We start from the raw sequence: 16,151 nt of genomic DNA, 5'->3' as shown, positions 1-16,151 counted from the left end.
GCCATTCTCACTCAGGGCTGTATTGGCTGTCTTCATTGTTCCATCACAAAGCACACAGGTTTATTTGGAGAGAAAACTGGAAGCTTTTCTCTGTCCACCACCATTACTGAGCCGCTAGCCTCAACAGAGTCAGAGAGGACAACAGAACAGTGCATAAATTGGGCATGTCTGCATTTACTCTGTACTACTGTAACATTTTGAGAGCAGAATCAACAACAGGAAATGGCCCCAAAAGAAGGTATTATAGGCATAATTGGAAGGATGTTGACATTTGATGGACAGCAGTTTATTGTGCTTGGAAAGCCAAACTGAAGTGATTTTCATATTCAGCTATTTCTTGAGCCCACCAGTCAAAGTAACTTCCTACCAAGACAACAAGTCAGTCATACTTAGCCTGGAACCTGCTTAGTTTTGGACTTCCTCTAAATCTTACTTCTGTAACTGAGTTTATAAGTTCACCAATACTCAAAGGCAGACCTGCCATTCCATGTGACTTTTGTTGACATGTCCAGATTGGCTTTATAATTTTAGCAGTGTGAACAAAACCCAATAAAACAGAGTCAATATTACCCACGCTGGATTGGATAACACATAAGAAACAGATGTGATTGCACCCTCAGATAACCTTTAGCATATTACAAGTCATGCATCATTTGCATGGAGAGGACAATACCTCAGAGCATTACACAGACACACAGACACACACTGATGTTAAGATATGAGATGAATACTGAAAGAGCCATCCTTTTCGCAGTATTTAGCTAAGCCAGATGTTATTGAGGGGGAAAAAAATCAATCATGAAAAACGAACACCGTAGTCCTAATGAACACTGTATCTCTACTCTACCCACTGGACACAGTTATTGAGCTCATTACTTCTTAATCATCAGGCTCAGAGGCAGAGGGGTGCAGCTGATGGTCCTTGTTTACTTTCATATCTCCATCTCAGGTGACCTTTCTGCCTCGTTCCTGACATCAGCACATCGTCATCGGTGAGCCGAGGGTGTGTAATCAAGTTAAGGGGAGGATCAGACGTTGCTGAATATTTACATGAATGATGAATAACAATAACTCTGTCTATGTTGGTTAAGATGGACAGATTTGTCTTTGTGGTTTGTCTGACTAAATCTGACTGAGCCACGGGGCAGCTCTTGGAGGGCAGGCGGGGTTCTTATCCAAATCAAGGGACAAATTGTAAAGACCCTTGAGGCAAATTTGGGAAAAACGATAAATAAAAGTGACTTGATGTGATGGATCTACTTGGATAAAACACTGCTGTTTAGTGTTTACTGTACACTGTAACCCTTCCTGCATTGGCTGCCCTAAGCAACTCATAGCAGATTGTGTGCATAGGACGCCTAGTTACTCTCCAATACCTAAAAATAGTGATGACATCAAGCAATGTGTTAATAATAGCTGGTCAGATGGGACATAAATTCATTTTTTGGTACCCTTGGACTCGTAATGAGTTAAGTGGCTGCACGGAGGGGGCTCAGCTGCCGCATAGAGCACAACAGAGATATTGCACATGATGGTCTCTTGCCACAGGGGCTGTGGGGAAACTGCTCATGATGCAATCCCACAGGAGACTAGTAACAAAACCATAAAGCTTCTTGATAAACCACAAAGTAGCTGCCAAGTACAACACTAATGGTGAATTATACCACTAATATTTCAGTATGGTAAAGTCTGGAAAGTCCAACATCCTGCTGAAAGGAAGTAATCTAAAGTCACACTAAAAACAAAAATGTAGCCACTAAGAGTTTACATTATTGCTGTGGTTGCCTTTTCCTGAAATATAAACCATCCTTATGGAAAGCAATATAATCTTGAACATTTTGCTAAATATTTCAATTGTCAATCATGTTGATTTCCCTCTGTTCCATGAGACACCTACCATTTAAGTTCTTTTACAGAAACATGTACAGATAAAGTCTTTCAATTTTTGCAATCTTACTCTTATTGTTGACTAGGAACATTCAGAACTGTGTATTTTCCTTATTAAACAACCATTCGCCTGCTTTCTGTCTCTCATTTTCTAGGCAGTCAAACCTTTACCAGACTGCCCTACAACACTGTTTGCTCAAGTTCTTTCTTTTGCTCAATAATTGTTCTCAATGATTTCCTCCTTATTCAACCTAAAAAGAATGTACACTTTAAATTCATTCATGACAGAAGTTCCTGCAGCAGCACAGTCTTAAATCCTGACAGACAGTGATCAGCATGTATTATCAAAATGTCCCATTTTTAAAAATGTATCGGTGAGATCTCTTCATGTCAGAGACCTGAGAGATCCTCTGTAGTTAAGCGTGAGAGGCTGGTGAAAAATGTGTTGAGTGTGCATAAATGGTCTTGACTAAAGCTACAAATGTTTACACAAGCCAAAGAAATCATAAAGGGCAATCCTACATGACCCCAAGTTCACAGAAGCAAGCCTGTGCTTTATATGGCATATTAGCTGTTTGTTAGCATTTTCACAAACCCCCCGCACCCCTTCCTCTGCCCTCATTTACAAGCTGTTGTACAAAAGGTGTTTATACATTTGAACCAACAAGAGGTTTTTCAGAACCCGGGGCTGTTCAAGAGTTGAGTTTAAGTGTGAGAACTCCTGTCGATGTCAGGTGTAGTTGAGCAAAGCGCTCTCAAGTCCAAATTAAACATGAAAGCCAATTGTACGTTGACAAAACACTTGTGTAAACACATTACACACACATTAGACGCAGATGTGACATAGATGATATACAGTTTTCACTCAGCCGTCACTCTCCCTCCCAAATATCTGAAGAAACTAGCCAGGGTCCGTGCTCAAGTAGACCTAGCAGGAAACTGTCCTTACATAGGTTTACATAAAAGCTGTGGAATGGGCACGTGGGCTGGTTAAAGTGAGGTTGGGGGACTCCACTAAACTGAGTCACTGTCCATTTTATTGCAAAAAGTTATGTGCAAGACAATGTGAAGACAAGTTTAAAAAACCCAAACTGCAACAGAAGAAGTGTGCACGCATGCCTCTGTTGGTATGTTTGTGTGACACGCAAACAGGAAGTGAAAACAGAGCAATCACACTGAACAAAAGCTAACACTTTTTTAGACAACCACAGTTTTTTTTTTTACTTCTCAAGCAGATAGGCTAAACATGGTTCAACTCAGCGGGGAAGGAAAATAAACAGTCTGCAGAATAAAGCAGTGCCTCTCAACACAAAAGCAGCAGATGTCGTTTCTGGACAGGAAGTGTAGCTTTTGTGCAAAGGAAGTATATGACATGTCTGACTGCCCACTAACTCAACTGTGTTCTACATAAAGCCCGACAGTTTTGAGCTATCCTGCAACCAAACTGTAACAAACAAATAAATCACATTGTGCTATATCCACTTTAAATTATTATTTAAATTGTGGCACAGCAGCCGCGCTGTAATGAGACCGTGTTGTCAATATTTTAAGGCACTAAAGATTACAAAATGACTAGTGGAAGATCGTGCCATTTATTGCTATTGATTGGAAAGGAATGGGCAGAAATGCAAAGCCACTGTCTTCATTGCTTACACATAATGGTCCTCATAATTATTGCCAATCATCACAGTACTTGGCAGGCTGAAAAAAACATGCCATGTATAACCCAACATCCATCATCATCTGCCACCCCAGACAGTGTGATCACTGTTTAACACCAATAACTGGTCATGTGTCATACGAGACATCAGGCACCATCTCAGCTCAGCCAACGGGTTACATGTGATTTGGGGGGGGGGGGGGGGGGGGGGGGGGGGGGGGGGTTGCTAAATGTTGAGGTTTATCAGAGCGAAGAGGGGCCAGACAGTAAGGTGTGAAGATACAGATGGACCATATGGTGGTGGGTTCAGTGTTCGCTCCACTGGCCAGTGAGTGAGAGGCCTGCTGCCTTCACGTCTGCCTCGTCTGCTTCTGAACAGAGCTTTCTACCTACAGCTAAGCAAACTATGTACCATGACCCAACAATAGCTTCACTTCAGTCTAGAACCCTTTTAATCGGCTGGCCTAGAATTCACAAAAATGCAAACAGTATTTGTTAAAACAACCGATGTAAAGTTCATCAGACTGACTGTGAAACAAGCATAGTGTACATCGACACTTTCTTAACAAGTGTCAAATCTTAACAATTAAAAACTATTTTATCACACAAGAAACTACACAGGCATAATACCTTAATAATTAAGTAGTGTTTTTAAGTAGTGGTTTTAATAATTATTAGTTAAAAGCCAGCAGGGACATAACTAGATACAAAACAAAATGTCATAAATTGTCAATTCAGGCACATACGTAGGTGTGAAGTGGAGCCAGACTGATAAATTGGCGTGTCAATATTGTCGGCTGATATTAGCTAATTGCAGATACATCAGTATCAGGGTCTATTTAGTACACCTGTAAGTGTTTTTGTAATTTCACTACGTGAGCCTGAAGAAGCAAGGGGCGAAAAGCGTTGCTCACAATAAAGGTAGTAAAGTCAGACCAGTATGCGGTAGTTTGTTTTTTGATAAATCAGTATCTGTGTTTATAACAGGGGATAAATGACAATTACAAAAGAAACGAATTATGTCAGTTATCTTGGTCAGGTCTCATAACTACACATAACAAATGTTAGGGATAAACTTTCTTTGTGTTGTGTGTTTCTGAAAAGCTGGGGGGGGGGGGGGGGGGGGGGAGAATATCGGCCGTTATTTTAAATTCCCAAATATCAAAATCGGTCTAAAAAAAAAAATCCCATAATCGGTCGTACTCTAGTTTGAAGATGTTGGAACTGCTGTCACACTGCTGGCAGAGGATGCTGCCTCAAGGGTCACTCAAGAGTCAGGTGTGAAGGATTGTTTTAATTTGTACGTTTATCTTCAGCAAAGGTTATTCATATTAAACAGGGATTAATGGGAAGATGAATGTCTGTGAGAACATGGTCACATGGCACACGTGCTGGTAGTGGTGTGCTGGATTGCATTATACTAAAAGGTCAGGTGTTTTTAATATTTTGAACAGAAAAGCAAGGAGGAAAGTGACAAAAAAAAAAATAAATAGCTGTTGTTGTATCAGTCTCCTGAATTTCAAGAAAAACGTAAGAAATACTTTACATCTGTTCACTCGTGTTCAATTAACCTCCATTTGGTAAACACAGTCTTGTGTAACTCAAAGAAACAGAATTACCGAGATGTCACAATGACCTGATGGATTATGTATTTTCTGTTGGTCATATGAGCAAGTGCAAATTTAAATGAAATATTGGAAATCAATAGCAAGATGGTGTACGCACGTCAAATATTTCTTTGACCATTTCTTTGATGGAACAAGTCATTATATAGAGCAGCCTAATAACTGTTAGTCTTGGTTTATTAGTGGCCCACTAAGACTGCAACATCTAAGGCACATCATTGCTTTAGTTTTTAAATATCACACTTGATTATCGTCTTTGGGAGTAGACTTCTCTCATTCCAGCAGCTTCTCCATAATGAGACTAAAGATGGTGGACAAAACTTGGCCATTTTTCTTGCCCATGGCTGCATCACCATTCAGTAACAATGCTGGGCCACCTCACTCAGTTCAGATATCTCACAAGAGACCCTGTATATCAAGCACAAGCTCTAACACTTGTCAAGGTTTTTCCAGCAGGCCCTGGGAGCCCCTTTTCAATTCGCTGCAGTTCCCACACCTACTTAAACAACCCTTAAACAGAATCACAGATCCACAGATTTGGGACTTTTCTATTAGAGTTCTCAGGTCACCAGCCTCAAACTCTCTACCCCTCCTTATCCAAGGGAAAACAACAACAAGCAAAAAACAATGTGTCCATTAAGGGTCCCTCTTTCTGGGGAAAGGATTGGGGTAGCCAGCCACAAATGGGGACAGGGCAGTTTTGGAGAGGGAATGGGGGCCATTTGGGGGTCGACATGGCATGAAATTGAATAAATAAATGAAAAAAAAATCCCCTTTTTGTGGCCTGAGTGCAGCAGAGCCAGAGAATGGCCCATGGCGTTGCCACAATGAGGGACCCCAGCAAATCTTAGCAGACTTCTTTCTCTCTGAAGCTGTAATTCACCCCCCCCAACCCTCTAAAAACTCCCTCAGCTCTCCTTCACCTTCCAGCCAGTCCCTCAACGTCTTCCAAGAGAAACCCTTTTTGGCCGAGCCAATCACCAAAACACAAAGTCTTCTTTGAGTCTTGTCCAGTTTTTTTTTCTCCCACTTTCACTCACTTCCGCTTTGAAGGACTTTAAACGTCAGGGCTCTTTGAGTAGGGCGGACACTAAACACTACAGGGGCATGAGACGGTGTCTCGGCCACAGAGGACAGACCGGCAGCTTTTGACCATAGAATTCCTGCTTAAGACTGCCTACTGACCAAGCCCCCATCCGCTCTGTTGCATTAATGAATGCATTATGCACATGATGGATATGTAAAATGTTTGTTTCAAATTTTCAATAACACTTGCTGTGAAATATCCCTCAGCCTGGAACTGGCTTAGCAGACATTTAAATCTAACTCTGAGCATGCCTTGTTTTTATTGGCCAGGTTGGAGCGTGTAAAACTGAGGAGGGACATTTTCACCATGTCATTTAGCGAGATGCTCCCACTTTCGTGGCTGCATGTAATTAATGTGTGCAATTCAAGGATATAAATATCCTATATCCTTTATATCTTCTCTTTTTCAAGTTGGTAGGCAGCTTCAGTCACACAATTACAGACTCATTTCTGTCACTCATTACACTTCTATTAGGAACAAAAGACAAGAAGCACACACTCATTTTCACTTACTCCCCCTGTGATAATGGAAATGGAAAAAGCTCGTGATACATAGTACATTAGCGTGCTGGAGGACATGTCTTTCGTTTTCCCATTTGTACACTGAATTTTAACAGCCAGCAATTCAGACCTGCACATCTGCTTCGATCTGTTAAAATGGTCTAACTTTGTCTGTATTTGACATGTGTTTTTATTTATATGCAAGTATATGCTGCTGAAATTACATATTCTCTTCACAAAGAACATTCAGCTTTCATCTCGGCTAAATAATCACCTAATTTAATCTCTACCAGTGTTGACACTCAGCACAGGTTTGTCTGGGAGTCCTTTTTTAAGTGGCTTTCCTGTTAAAGGGTGAGATGTGGTGATCAGGAGATAACATCATGGACCAGATTGCAGAGGCCATCTGTACATTTGGACGTGAGTTTTTTGGTGTTGACAGACGTAGGGATCACAGAATGAATCAGTGTGGCGAGCATGGTGTTGAGTGAGCCATCAGAGACTGTGAAGCTTTGGACAGACAAAAGACCAGCTACAGAAAAAGATGTAGCACAACTGATCAATTAAGCTACATTCAGTTAGCGATTTCCTACATTTTCCATAATATCTGTTCACAAAAACATGTTTGTTTTCATGTGCGGGACATAACCAAGCAAACCCAAACTAAGAATGCCACACCTGGCATTCAGCCGGACAGACATAGACAGCGTAATGGGCACAGATGGAGAGAAAATGGTTGTAAAGGAGCAAATTAGAGTGGGGGGAAGATCATAGAAAACACCCACTGGTTCTGACTAAAATAGTATTCACCAACCCGATAGATAACAGTATTTAATAGAAAGACAGACAGCAGCTAGTTTAAGTCCTTTCTGTCTGAAAAAAAAAAGTTATTCTAGCCCTAAAAATGCTGATGCAACTGACCTACATTCTATCTCAACTTCTCATTTTGGCAGCCACTAATGCAACTAACACTGGTGTTGGTTTCCACTTCTGAAAGGGTGCGGAACTTCAATTGCAAAACTGAATCACATGTAATCAAATGATAAAAAGAAAAATCATGTAAAAAGCCGTATTAAAACAAGGGCTCCATTCGCTCTCAAGTAGTTTTTTTTCCTGATATACATCTATCCTATAAAAGGTTACGTAAATCACAGCTGGAGGCAAACAACCCCAAAAACTGCCCTGAGGTAATTCATCATGTCAAAATGTAATACCATTTCCTAAAAGTCTTCCTGTCAGCATGTAAGAACAAAATCAGCACAGAACAGCACAAGCATGTATGACTCAAGCCTTTAATCGTGCCATGTAAGTTGGCAAAAATGTCATCGCATTGAACAATTTCCTAAATAAAAGCCTTTCGGCAACCAGGCCCAAGCATTTGTCAGCAGCTGTCATGAACAGTTAGAACAACATAGTCAGCAGCTTATTTAACTTGTGGGGTTAAATAACATCAATAGGCAAAAGACCTCCACTAATGGGTAAAGTTAAATTATTAATCTTGGAGATAATATTTAATAAAATGACAAACAGTTCATTTCAGCATTAGCCTTCCCTGTAAATGTTCTGCACTGTTCTGTCTTCCATGCATCTTCCAAACACTCTCTCAGGCCTCATCTACACTTCTCCGTTTTAGTTTCAAAACGGAGAATTAAAATTAATTAACAGTCTCCGTCCACAGCAGCGTTTTAGCTACGGATCAGAGTTGATCTCAGTCTATGCTAAAACGACTGAAAACGCACATCTAGTGGCCGTTCACGTACACTGGGCATGTGCGTACCGGTGTAAACATGAAGCAGATGGTCTATTCCGTAGTTACAGAAGATTTAAGTACTTTAAGAATAAAGTACTACAGACAAAGAACCACACCAGATTTTATTTTGCATGGACCAATAATGAGCTGGGACTGTGTAGTGGCAACTGGAAGTGGAAAACAGAGTGCAAGTCGTCACAAAGTAACTACGGCGACATACACAGTACAAGTGTAGGCTAGAAGTGTTATTTGCTCTGTACAAAATATTTTAATAAAAATACCAAATCAAAAACTGTCAGTAGCATCGTGTTTCTACATTGCATGACTTATGAGACCCAATCAGAGAGCCAAATGCGAGCGTCTGCGTCGTCGTTTCTAAAGTCCTCAGAATCAGAATCAGTTTTGCCCGTCTTCACTAAATGCTCTCCGGAGTTTCAGAGGAAGTGGGAACGCTGAGCTGACATAAGAGTACCTGAGCCCGCAGACCAGTAATGACAAGTAATGATGTGGAAAAGAAACATAATTTATGGGGGTGTCTCCCATCCATGCAATCTTACAGTGTAAGAAAAGTACTCCAGATAACAGACATATTTTGGATCACTCCACATAGGTACTGTGTTAATTAACTTTTCTTTTTTTACATTTGTGAAACTACTTTTGTACCGTGGAACAAGAGACAATAGAACTAGAGCTTCCAGGCTGGACAGCATACAGGGCAGGCATTTGTTAACCCAGGCTTTATCCAACATCTTTGCCACATTCCCTACATTTAAGAAGCTTTGTGTATCAAGTTGTTCTATGGTTGTTCCGCATTTTTCTATGAAGCAAATGACCTCTGACCCTGAAAGAAGTCCGACATCTGGTTGTATTTGAGAAAGCAAACAAACATTGTAAGCCTGCTGCCACAGTTCGTAAACTAAATAGGAAGCTCCCAGGGGAGAGTCCATGCCAAGTCATTCTGCAGGTATCCATCCACCCTATTCATTCACCCTTCAAGAGTGTTCTCAAAAACATGCTGCACAGTTACTGCACCCAGTACCCACCGTGAGAATGTACTTGTCTGAGTTTTGTCCAGATCATGATCACCAAAGAGACATCTCATGTTGCAGTGCTTTTACAATTCAGGCCAGGTCAACCACCGTATCGTATTTCAGCCCGCGCAGAGGTTGTCACATACACAGAGGTAGAGACTCCTATTTGGTGTTTTCTCCAGGTCACCAAACAGTGCATGTGAAAGTCTATCTGGTCTGCCTTTATGACTGAGCATGATCTAATATCTGACACAGTGACATCAGTATGCTAATTACTTCTGGTTCATGACTTTCTTACCTTCACACACCTCAGAATCCACAGCACACACTAGATTAACTTCTTTAACTGCATAACCAGTAACAGAGAACTACCCAAAGAGAAACATTTAAGCCATTAAATATCCACTGTAACCAAAAGGATGGAAAAGTCAGCATTCACAAAAGCCATCATTCATACTGATCATGTAAGATGACTTTTCTCCTATGCTAACACGCAGCTGAAAGAATCAACATCTCTTGTGAAGGGGAAGGGTTTTTTGACATCATGCCTCTGGGTGTTACAGTGGTTTAGACTTGTTAACTTGAATTCTTAAAATTCCTGCCGCAGACTTACGCCTCAAAAAAAATGGCTTATCAACCCACATGACAAAAAAAAAAAAGCACTAAGATTAAGTTAAGTTCTTTTATCACTGTAGCCGTAGTAAAAGCTGCAACAGTGCAGAGCGAGAAGGAAGGATGCACAGTGGCTAGTTAAAACAGTAACATCATATCAAAGGCAGGTCAGCGGTTTACTGATCTCAGGTAGTGTTAAGGTTCTTGGTCAGTCAGATTCGTTCATTTTCTCTTTTGCTCCATTGGAACACCAGCATATCAAACTCAATTCAATACCACCCTTAGCATTTGAGGGTTAATTAATCTTATAGCTACATCTTGAGACTCTAACGTTTGTCTCAAGTCTTATGAAGCAGCAGAGATTTTAAAGCCCAGTAATAATGAAACCGTCATAAAACCCCAGCAGTTTGCCATAGTAACTGTTCTACCTGCTGTAGGGACTCCACAGGTTTTCCCCTTCACTCTTGCTATACCTTTGTATGACTTCAGCAGGGCTGAGGTTGCAGTGAACTGAAACCACTGGCATTGTATGAGAATCTGAAGCTATTTATACACCTCTAGCCCAGAGAAACTTCATGCTGGTCTTTCCCACCAAGTGGGGAGGGCTAGAGAGATGGAGCGGGTAAAAAAGAAAGGAAAGAGGAAGACACAGGCTCAAGTTTGGAGAGGAAGCTCAAGGCTGGCTTCCGGCATGTGTCTTCCTGGGCACCAGTAGGATGATGTGTTTATATGCATGTACACATGTCATCCTGTTTGCTTAGCAAGCCAGGTCAACAGTAACTACAGGTGGACATATAGAAAAGTCAACAATAGCAAAAGAAGAGAAGGTGTGAAACTGCAGCTTTATAGTGTACGTGCAGTCACACACCAGTATACATGTGTAATCTCACTTGTGTGTGGCCCAAAGTAAGGGTCACAGAGGTCAGGATTTCCAGATGTTTCCCATTATCCCCAACAAGACCTTCCTGGTCACCCTACTCTCTGTCTCTCACTTCTCAGAGTCAAGAAAGAAGGTCAAAAGCTGACTAACTTCTTGGCCACACGATTCCACTAATGTCTTTACTGGACAGGACTCACTGGGCCAGTGTGGTCAAAGTGCTCCGCTTTCAAAATGGCAAAGCTCCGTATTTTTGGGTATGATGCCACTGACCGCATTCCTGTCATAAACAGCCTACATTTTTGGTGGGGAAAATCCAGTTGTGTGGATTAAATCAACACACAAATCAGCGCTGCCCTGAAGAGAATCCCCTTTAATCTACGGAACTAAGAATGTATCAATGAATGTATGACACGAATAAGAGTTGCAACAAAAGCTTGAAGAGAGCAGTTATCGCCATAAACCTGGAACTGAAAAGAATTCAGCACTCTACCTCGAAGAGGAAACAGATTTAGAGATTCACAATGGTAACACTGAGCAAAATCAATCCTATAATCCCTCCTTTCACACCCCCAACCCCCTTCTCACCCCCTTCTCCTCCCACCATCCCTACATGCTTCCCTCCAGCACATTGGATGAGCTCCTTGGCACTGGTAACTGCCAGGGGATGAGTGACATGCAGAATGGCTGGGAAACCAAAGCCAGATAACCATCTCTTTAGTGTGTCGTTGCAATCATTGCGATCAAGAAGATCAGTGCTGCATGGCAGCTAAAGATCCAGGAGGTTGTGGCAGAAAACAAACGAAGGTGGAAAATAAATCAGTGACAACACAATGGAGAGTGTCGTGGGCTGTCAATGGCGAGCTGCCATTCAATAGGCTCCTGTTCAGTTTCTACCATGAATATGGCGGGAAAACGAAAACCATCAGGAAGAAGCTGGGGGAGTCTACATTAAGAAACCAATATACAGAACAAAATATATTTTGGACTTAAATCACGTCCAGGTATCTCAGGTGTGGCTATGGAGTCTGACAACAGGAAATGTTTCAGTGATCTAAACATTAACAGTATGTCATGTTGTGGAGTGGTTCCCACTGAATCAAAACTCCATAGTCTGCACAACTGTTCAACATACAGACAGGACAGTGACATCAGGAGACTAGAAAACATTGCAACCTCAAACCAGTCCGCTTTTCCTGACTGGGGAAAACTGTCTAGCTCCTATATGCCTATTCCCATCTCCATGTACACATATAACTCACAGAAGATGCGTAAATGTACAAAACGTTCTCAGTGAAATGTCAATGGGCATTCTGGGATAAGTTGGAGGTTTCTAGTTGAGGCAGGGTGAGAACAAGCAGACCCTCAAAAAGGAAATGCACACAAATAACAGCTTAGAGACCGATCCGATTCTATTCAATAACCACTCCCTCACTTTTCATTCCCATCACTGAATTAGCCTCTTCACACACACCCCACCGCCACCACCATGAACCACTCTATATCTTTACTGAAACCATATGTTCTGAGCTCCCTCACCCTGACTTCCCTTATCAATGCCAAAGTGAGCTGCATGGTGACAAAACCTCGACTCCCACTGAGGGAAGGGGAGCAGGCTTGGCTAGACCCTGGACGGAGAGCATGGGAGGGATTTGCAGAGGATTGGCAATGATGGTGGGGACTGATGTTTCTTTTCTCTTTTTGTTTTGAATGTCCATGTACTCCCTCAGCAACCAAAGCTGCTGATCCCCAGTGCCACAAAGTCATCCATACAGACTTTGGAATGGTCTCACGTGTGTGCACAACATATACAATAACAAAGAGTATATTAGTATGCATTACTACAGAAAAGCAAGGCTTTTTTACACAGTATGTGAACCATATGTGAAGATGACTAGTGAGGGCAATCATATGCATCTATTTCAGCCTACAGAAACACTTGATGACACAAAAAAATCAGTCTGTCAGTTATACAGTACATAGCAATAGAGCTGCAACAATTAGTCAATAACAAAAAAATAAATTCTCAACTATTTTGATAAGTGATTAATCGTTTCGGCCATTTTTTAAGCATAAATGTGAGAATTTGCTGCTTTTCTTTGTCATTTATGGTAGTAAATGAAGAGTCTCAGGGTTTTGGACTGTTGGTTGGACAAAAAAAAGAAATTTAATCGTGAAAATCATCCGCAGATTAACCGATAATGAAAATAATTGTTAGTTGCAGCCCTACGTACTATGTACCCAGGCACTATGACAATATCCTGACACTCCATTTGACTGCATTTCCGCCGTGGCTGGGGGGAGTCTATGAAAAGCCACAGGTGAGAACAGAACCTCAAGCTTGCCCGCATGACTCTACCTCTGGCCATACACGTACGGCTTAAATCAAGACATGCCAGTTAATGTGATGACATGGAGGAGCATGGTGAGGGCACTGACAGCTTTCAGATGTTCACAGGCAAAAGCTCCCAGACTTCTCTGATAAATCATTGGGGCCTTGTCTTTATAATTATGCTGGAACTGGGTTTGGGAGGTCGGGGGGGAGAATGCCCCTCTGCTGCCTGGTCTGTCTTGTAACAGAAGATAAGCCTTTGCCGCCTCATGTGTGACTGACAAAGGAAACAGTACAAGATTTTTGTTTAGAATTCAGTTTCAGTCATTTAGTAAAGTGTTCAGGGTTTAGCTACATATACATCATCTTCAAGCTACATTATGTGGGTATAATTTTGAGAAAGTCATAAATCACTGACTTGAAGCCTTAAGATCATTTAATAATGTTGTGACACTAGACTGTGAACTGTTTGTACAGATGAACAGAATTATTTCAAGAATATTGAGGAAGTCCCTTAACGGGTGACAGCACAAGAGAAAGAGGAAACTATGACCATGTCTGACAAATGCTTGTCAGATGTTGAAATTGGAAAATGTACAGAAGGATTAGCATGCACCTAAGAAACTGCCTTTGATCAGTGAGTAAAAATGATAACAATCAGCGCCTGCCTTTTCAACCTTCGAGTCAGCAGGGCGGCAAGGCGAGTTAGAAGATGAACCCCTACAAGCTCATGGGTGATGTTTTGTAGCTGACCCTGACCTTTGACATTGTTGTGGAGGGGCGACAGAAGAGGGGATTTCACTTCAGCAATAAAGCATAATCATAAAGTCACATTGCTGCTGTCACATAAAATGCAGCCAAGGCTGAGTTAACCACTCAATGATGGTGCCTCAGCTGGAAGCAGAAACCACCTGCACTGTGACACACATGTGACAAAGCAAGGATGAGTGGAGGAGAAGGAGGATGAAAAATGAAAAGGGGAAGTGAAGTAGTATCCGGTAGGTGGGAGCCATATACCGGCAGTATAGTGGTGGCTGAAAGGAAGCATGTTAAATTACCAAGACGTTCATTCATCAAAGGCAGCTTATGTACAATGTGTAAATAAGCTGTGCTGAAAAAAAAGTAGGCGTGGTGGTGTTGAATGCTCATGAATATCTATTTATTTGGAATGCCAGTGTGAATTGCGCTCTTTTGATTGTTGTCAACCTGGGCTTTAACACACAATGGGGAGGTGTGAACGATGCCCCGAGCATTCATGGCCATGCGGAAACCCTCAGGTCTAAATCGTAACAAATCTACCGAGGAACAGGCCACGTTTGTCACATCACCTGAATGCTGTCTTTGACAACACTAAGCTAAGATGTAGGAAGTTAGACAATCCGCTCCTTTTCATTTCCAGCAGGCTGTCCTCTCAGAAGAAAGCTGTCAGTACACGCCGTTGTGAAGAAAGCCACGGTGTGCAACAAAAACAAGCTGTAAACTAGAGCTGCGAAGCGTGTCCACTGTCTGCAGCCGGTTTGTATATAAAAACAGAGACAAAAAGTTAAAACTACTGACAGAGAAACTCCCCTACATAAAGTCACGCCAAGCCCAATACATGCTGCTGCTGGTTTATCTTCATACCGTGTCCGTAGGATACAGCAGGGGAACATATTAAAGTTTTTTTTTTCTTGCAATGTGTGCCACTCAGTGTACGGTATCTATGCCGAATTGAAAAGTGTAGCCTGTCATTTAATAAAATATCGCCAGTTGTCTAATAAACGCACAAGACATGTGCGTTGACCAAAAGGAAATACAACACTGAATTGAAAGATTTATGAATGGATTTTGGGGTAATGTTCTGCCCGTGTAGGGGTGAGCGGAACGTGAACATAATGAAGCAAAGTAAACGGTAATATCAAACTTACCGACTGAAGGAAAAGCAGTGTCCGAACATAATCCCGCTCGGTGTTCAATATTTCATTTAAAACACAAAGCCTGAGCCGCTGCTGTCGGTCCGAGTCCTTGGCGGCGTGGATACCGTTCTCAAGATGCCCGTCGTCCTCTTCCATGATGGTAATTCAACCTTTAGAAAGGTTGCTCTCTACAGAAATACTAATATTTTCCTTAGTATCCACACTTTGTTGAATTGTTGCTTCAGTCCATTTTGCAGCAGCAGTTTTCCTTCACGAGCAGTGATGCGCGCCGCGCCACACACTGGAAATAAAGTTCACCAACAGTACCACAAAAAGACAAGCGGAGATTCCGGCTGTGTGGTCGCAACACCAGCTGAGAACGGGCAAGGCAACAGTACTGTAGATCAGTTCAGAGAAGAGAGACGACAGAGAGGAGGAGGAGGAGGAGGAGGAGGGACCCAGTGCCGGAGACACACACAGGGGCCATAGCTCACTGAGCACGCAAACACAGACACATCTGTACCAAAGGTATGGCCAAACACTGTAGCTTACATTTCTACTGTAGTAGACTAATTCATATTTGTGGAAATAAAAATAAATTAAAGGTGTCATATTGACCCTAGGAATGTTAAAGTGGGTTTATTCAGCCTGCTTACTATGGATTAAACCCATAAATTACAAATACTAATTGAATAACACAATGAAATGTAATTTATAAGATGGACACATGGCTATGTGGAGACATTTCTAAGAGTTTTTAAATAGCATAGCATACATAAGCCACAGCTTGCTAAATATAAAGAATTTGAAGTAATAGATTTAATCAAAACATACAAAGAGTGTAAAAAATGCTATTAAATATCTATTAAAACAGCAACCATTCTTAAATACTAGC

General features: G+C 41.6%; 1 protein-coding gene across 1 annotated transcript in view; it reads right to left on the bottom strand.

Annotated features, from left to right (window-relative positions):
* prex1 (phosphatidylinositol-3,4,5-trisphosphate-dependent Rac exchange factor 1) overlaps nt 1–15,678 on the bottom strand; it is an 87,971-nt gene extending 72,293 nt beyond the window's left edge. Inside the window, exon 1 of the mRNA XM_046056066.1 lies at nt 15,269–15,678. Coding sequence (XP_045912022.1) covers nt 15,269–15,412 — 144 coding nt within the window. The 5' untranslated portion in view covers nt 15,413–15,678. The remainder of the gene's footprint in view (nt 1–15,268) is intronic.
* Between the last annotated feature and the right edge of the window lie 473 nt (nt 15,679–16,151).

Source organism: Micropterus dolomieu, linkage group LG08, assembly GCF_021292245.1.
Source record: "Micropterus dolomieu isolate WLL.071019.BEF.003 ecotype Adirondacks linkage group LG08, ASM2129224v1, whole genome shotgun sequence".
Classification (NCBI taxonomy): Eukaryota; Metazoa; Chordata; class Actinopteri; order Centrarchiformes; family Centrarchidae; genus Micropterus; species Micropterus dolomieu.
This window is presented reverse-complemented; position numbering and strand designations above follow the sequence as displayed.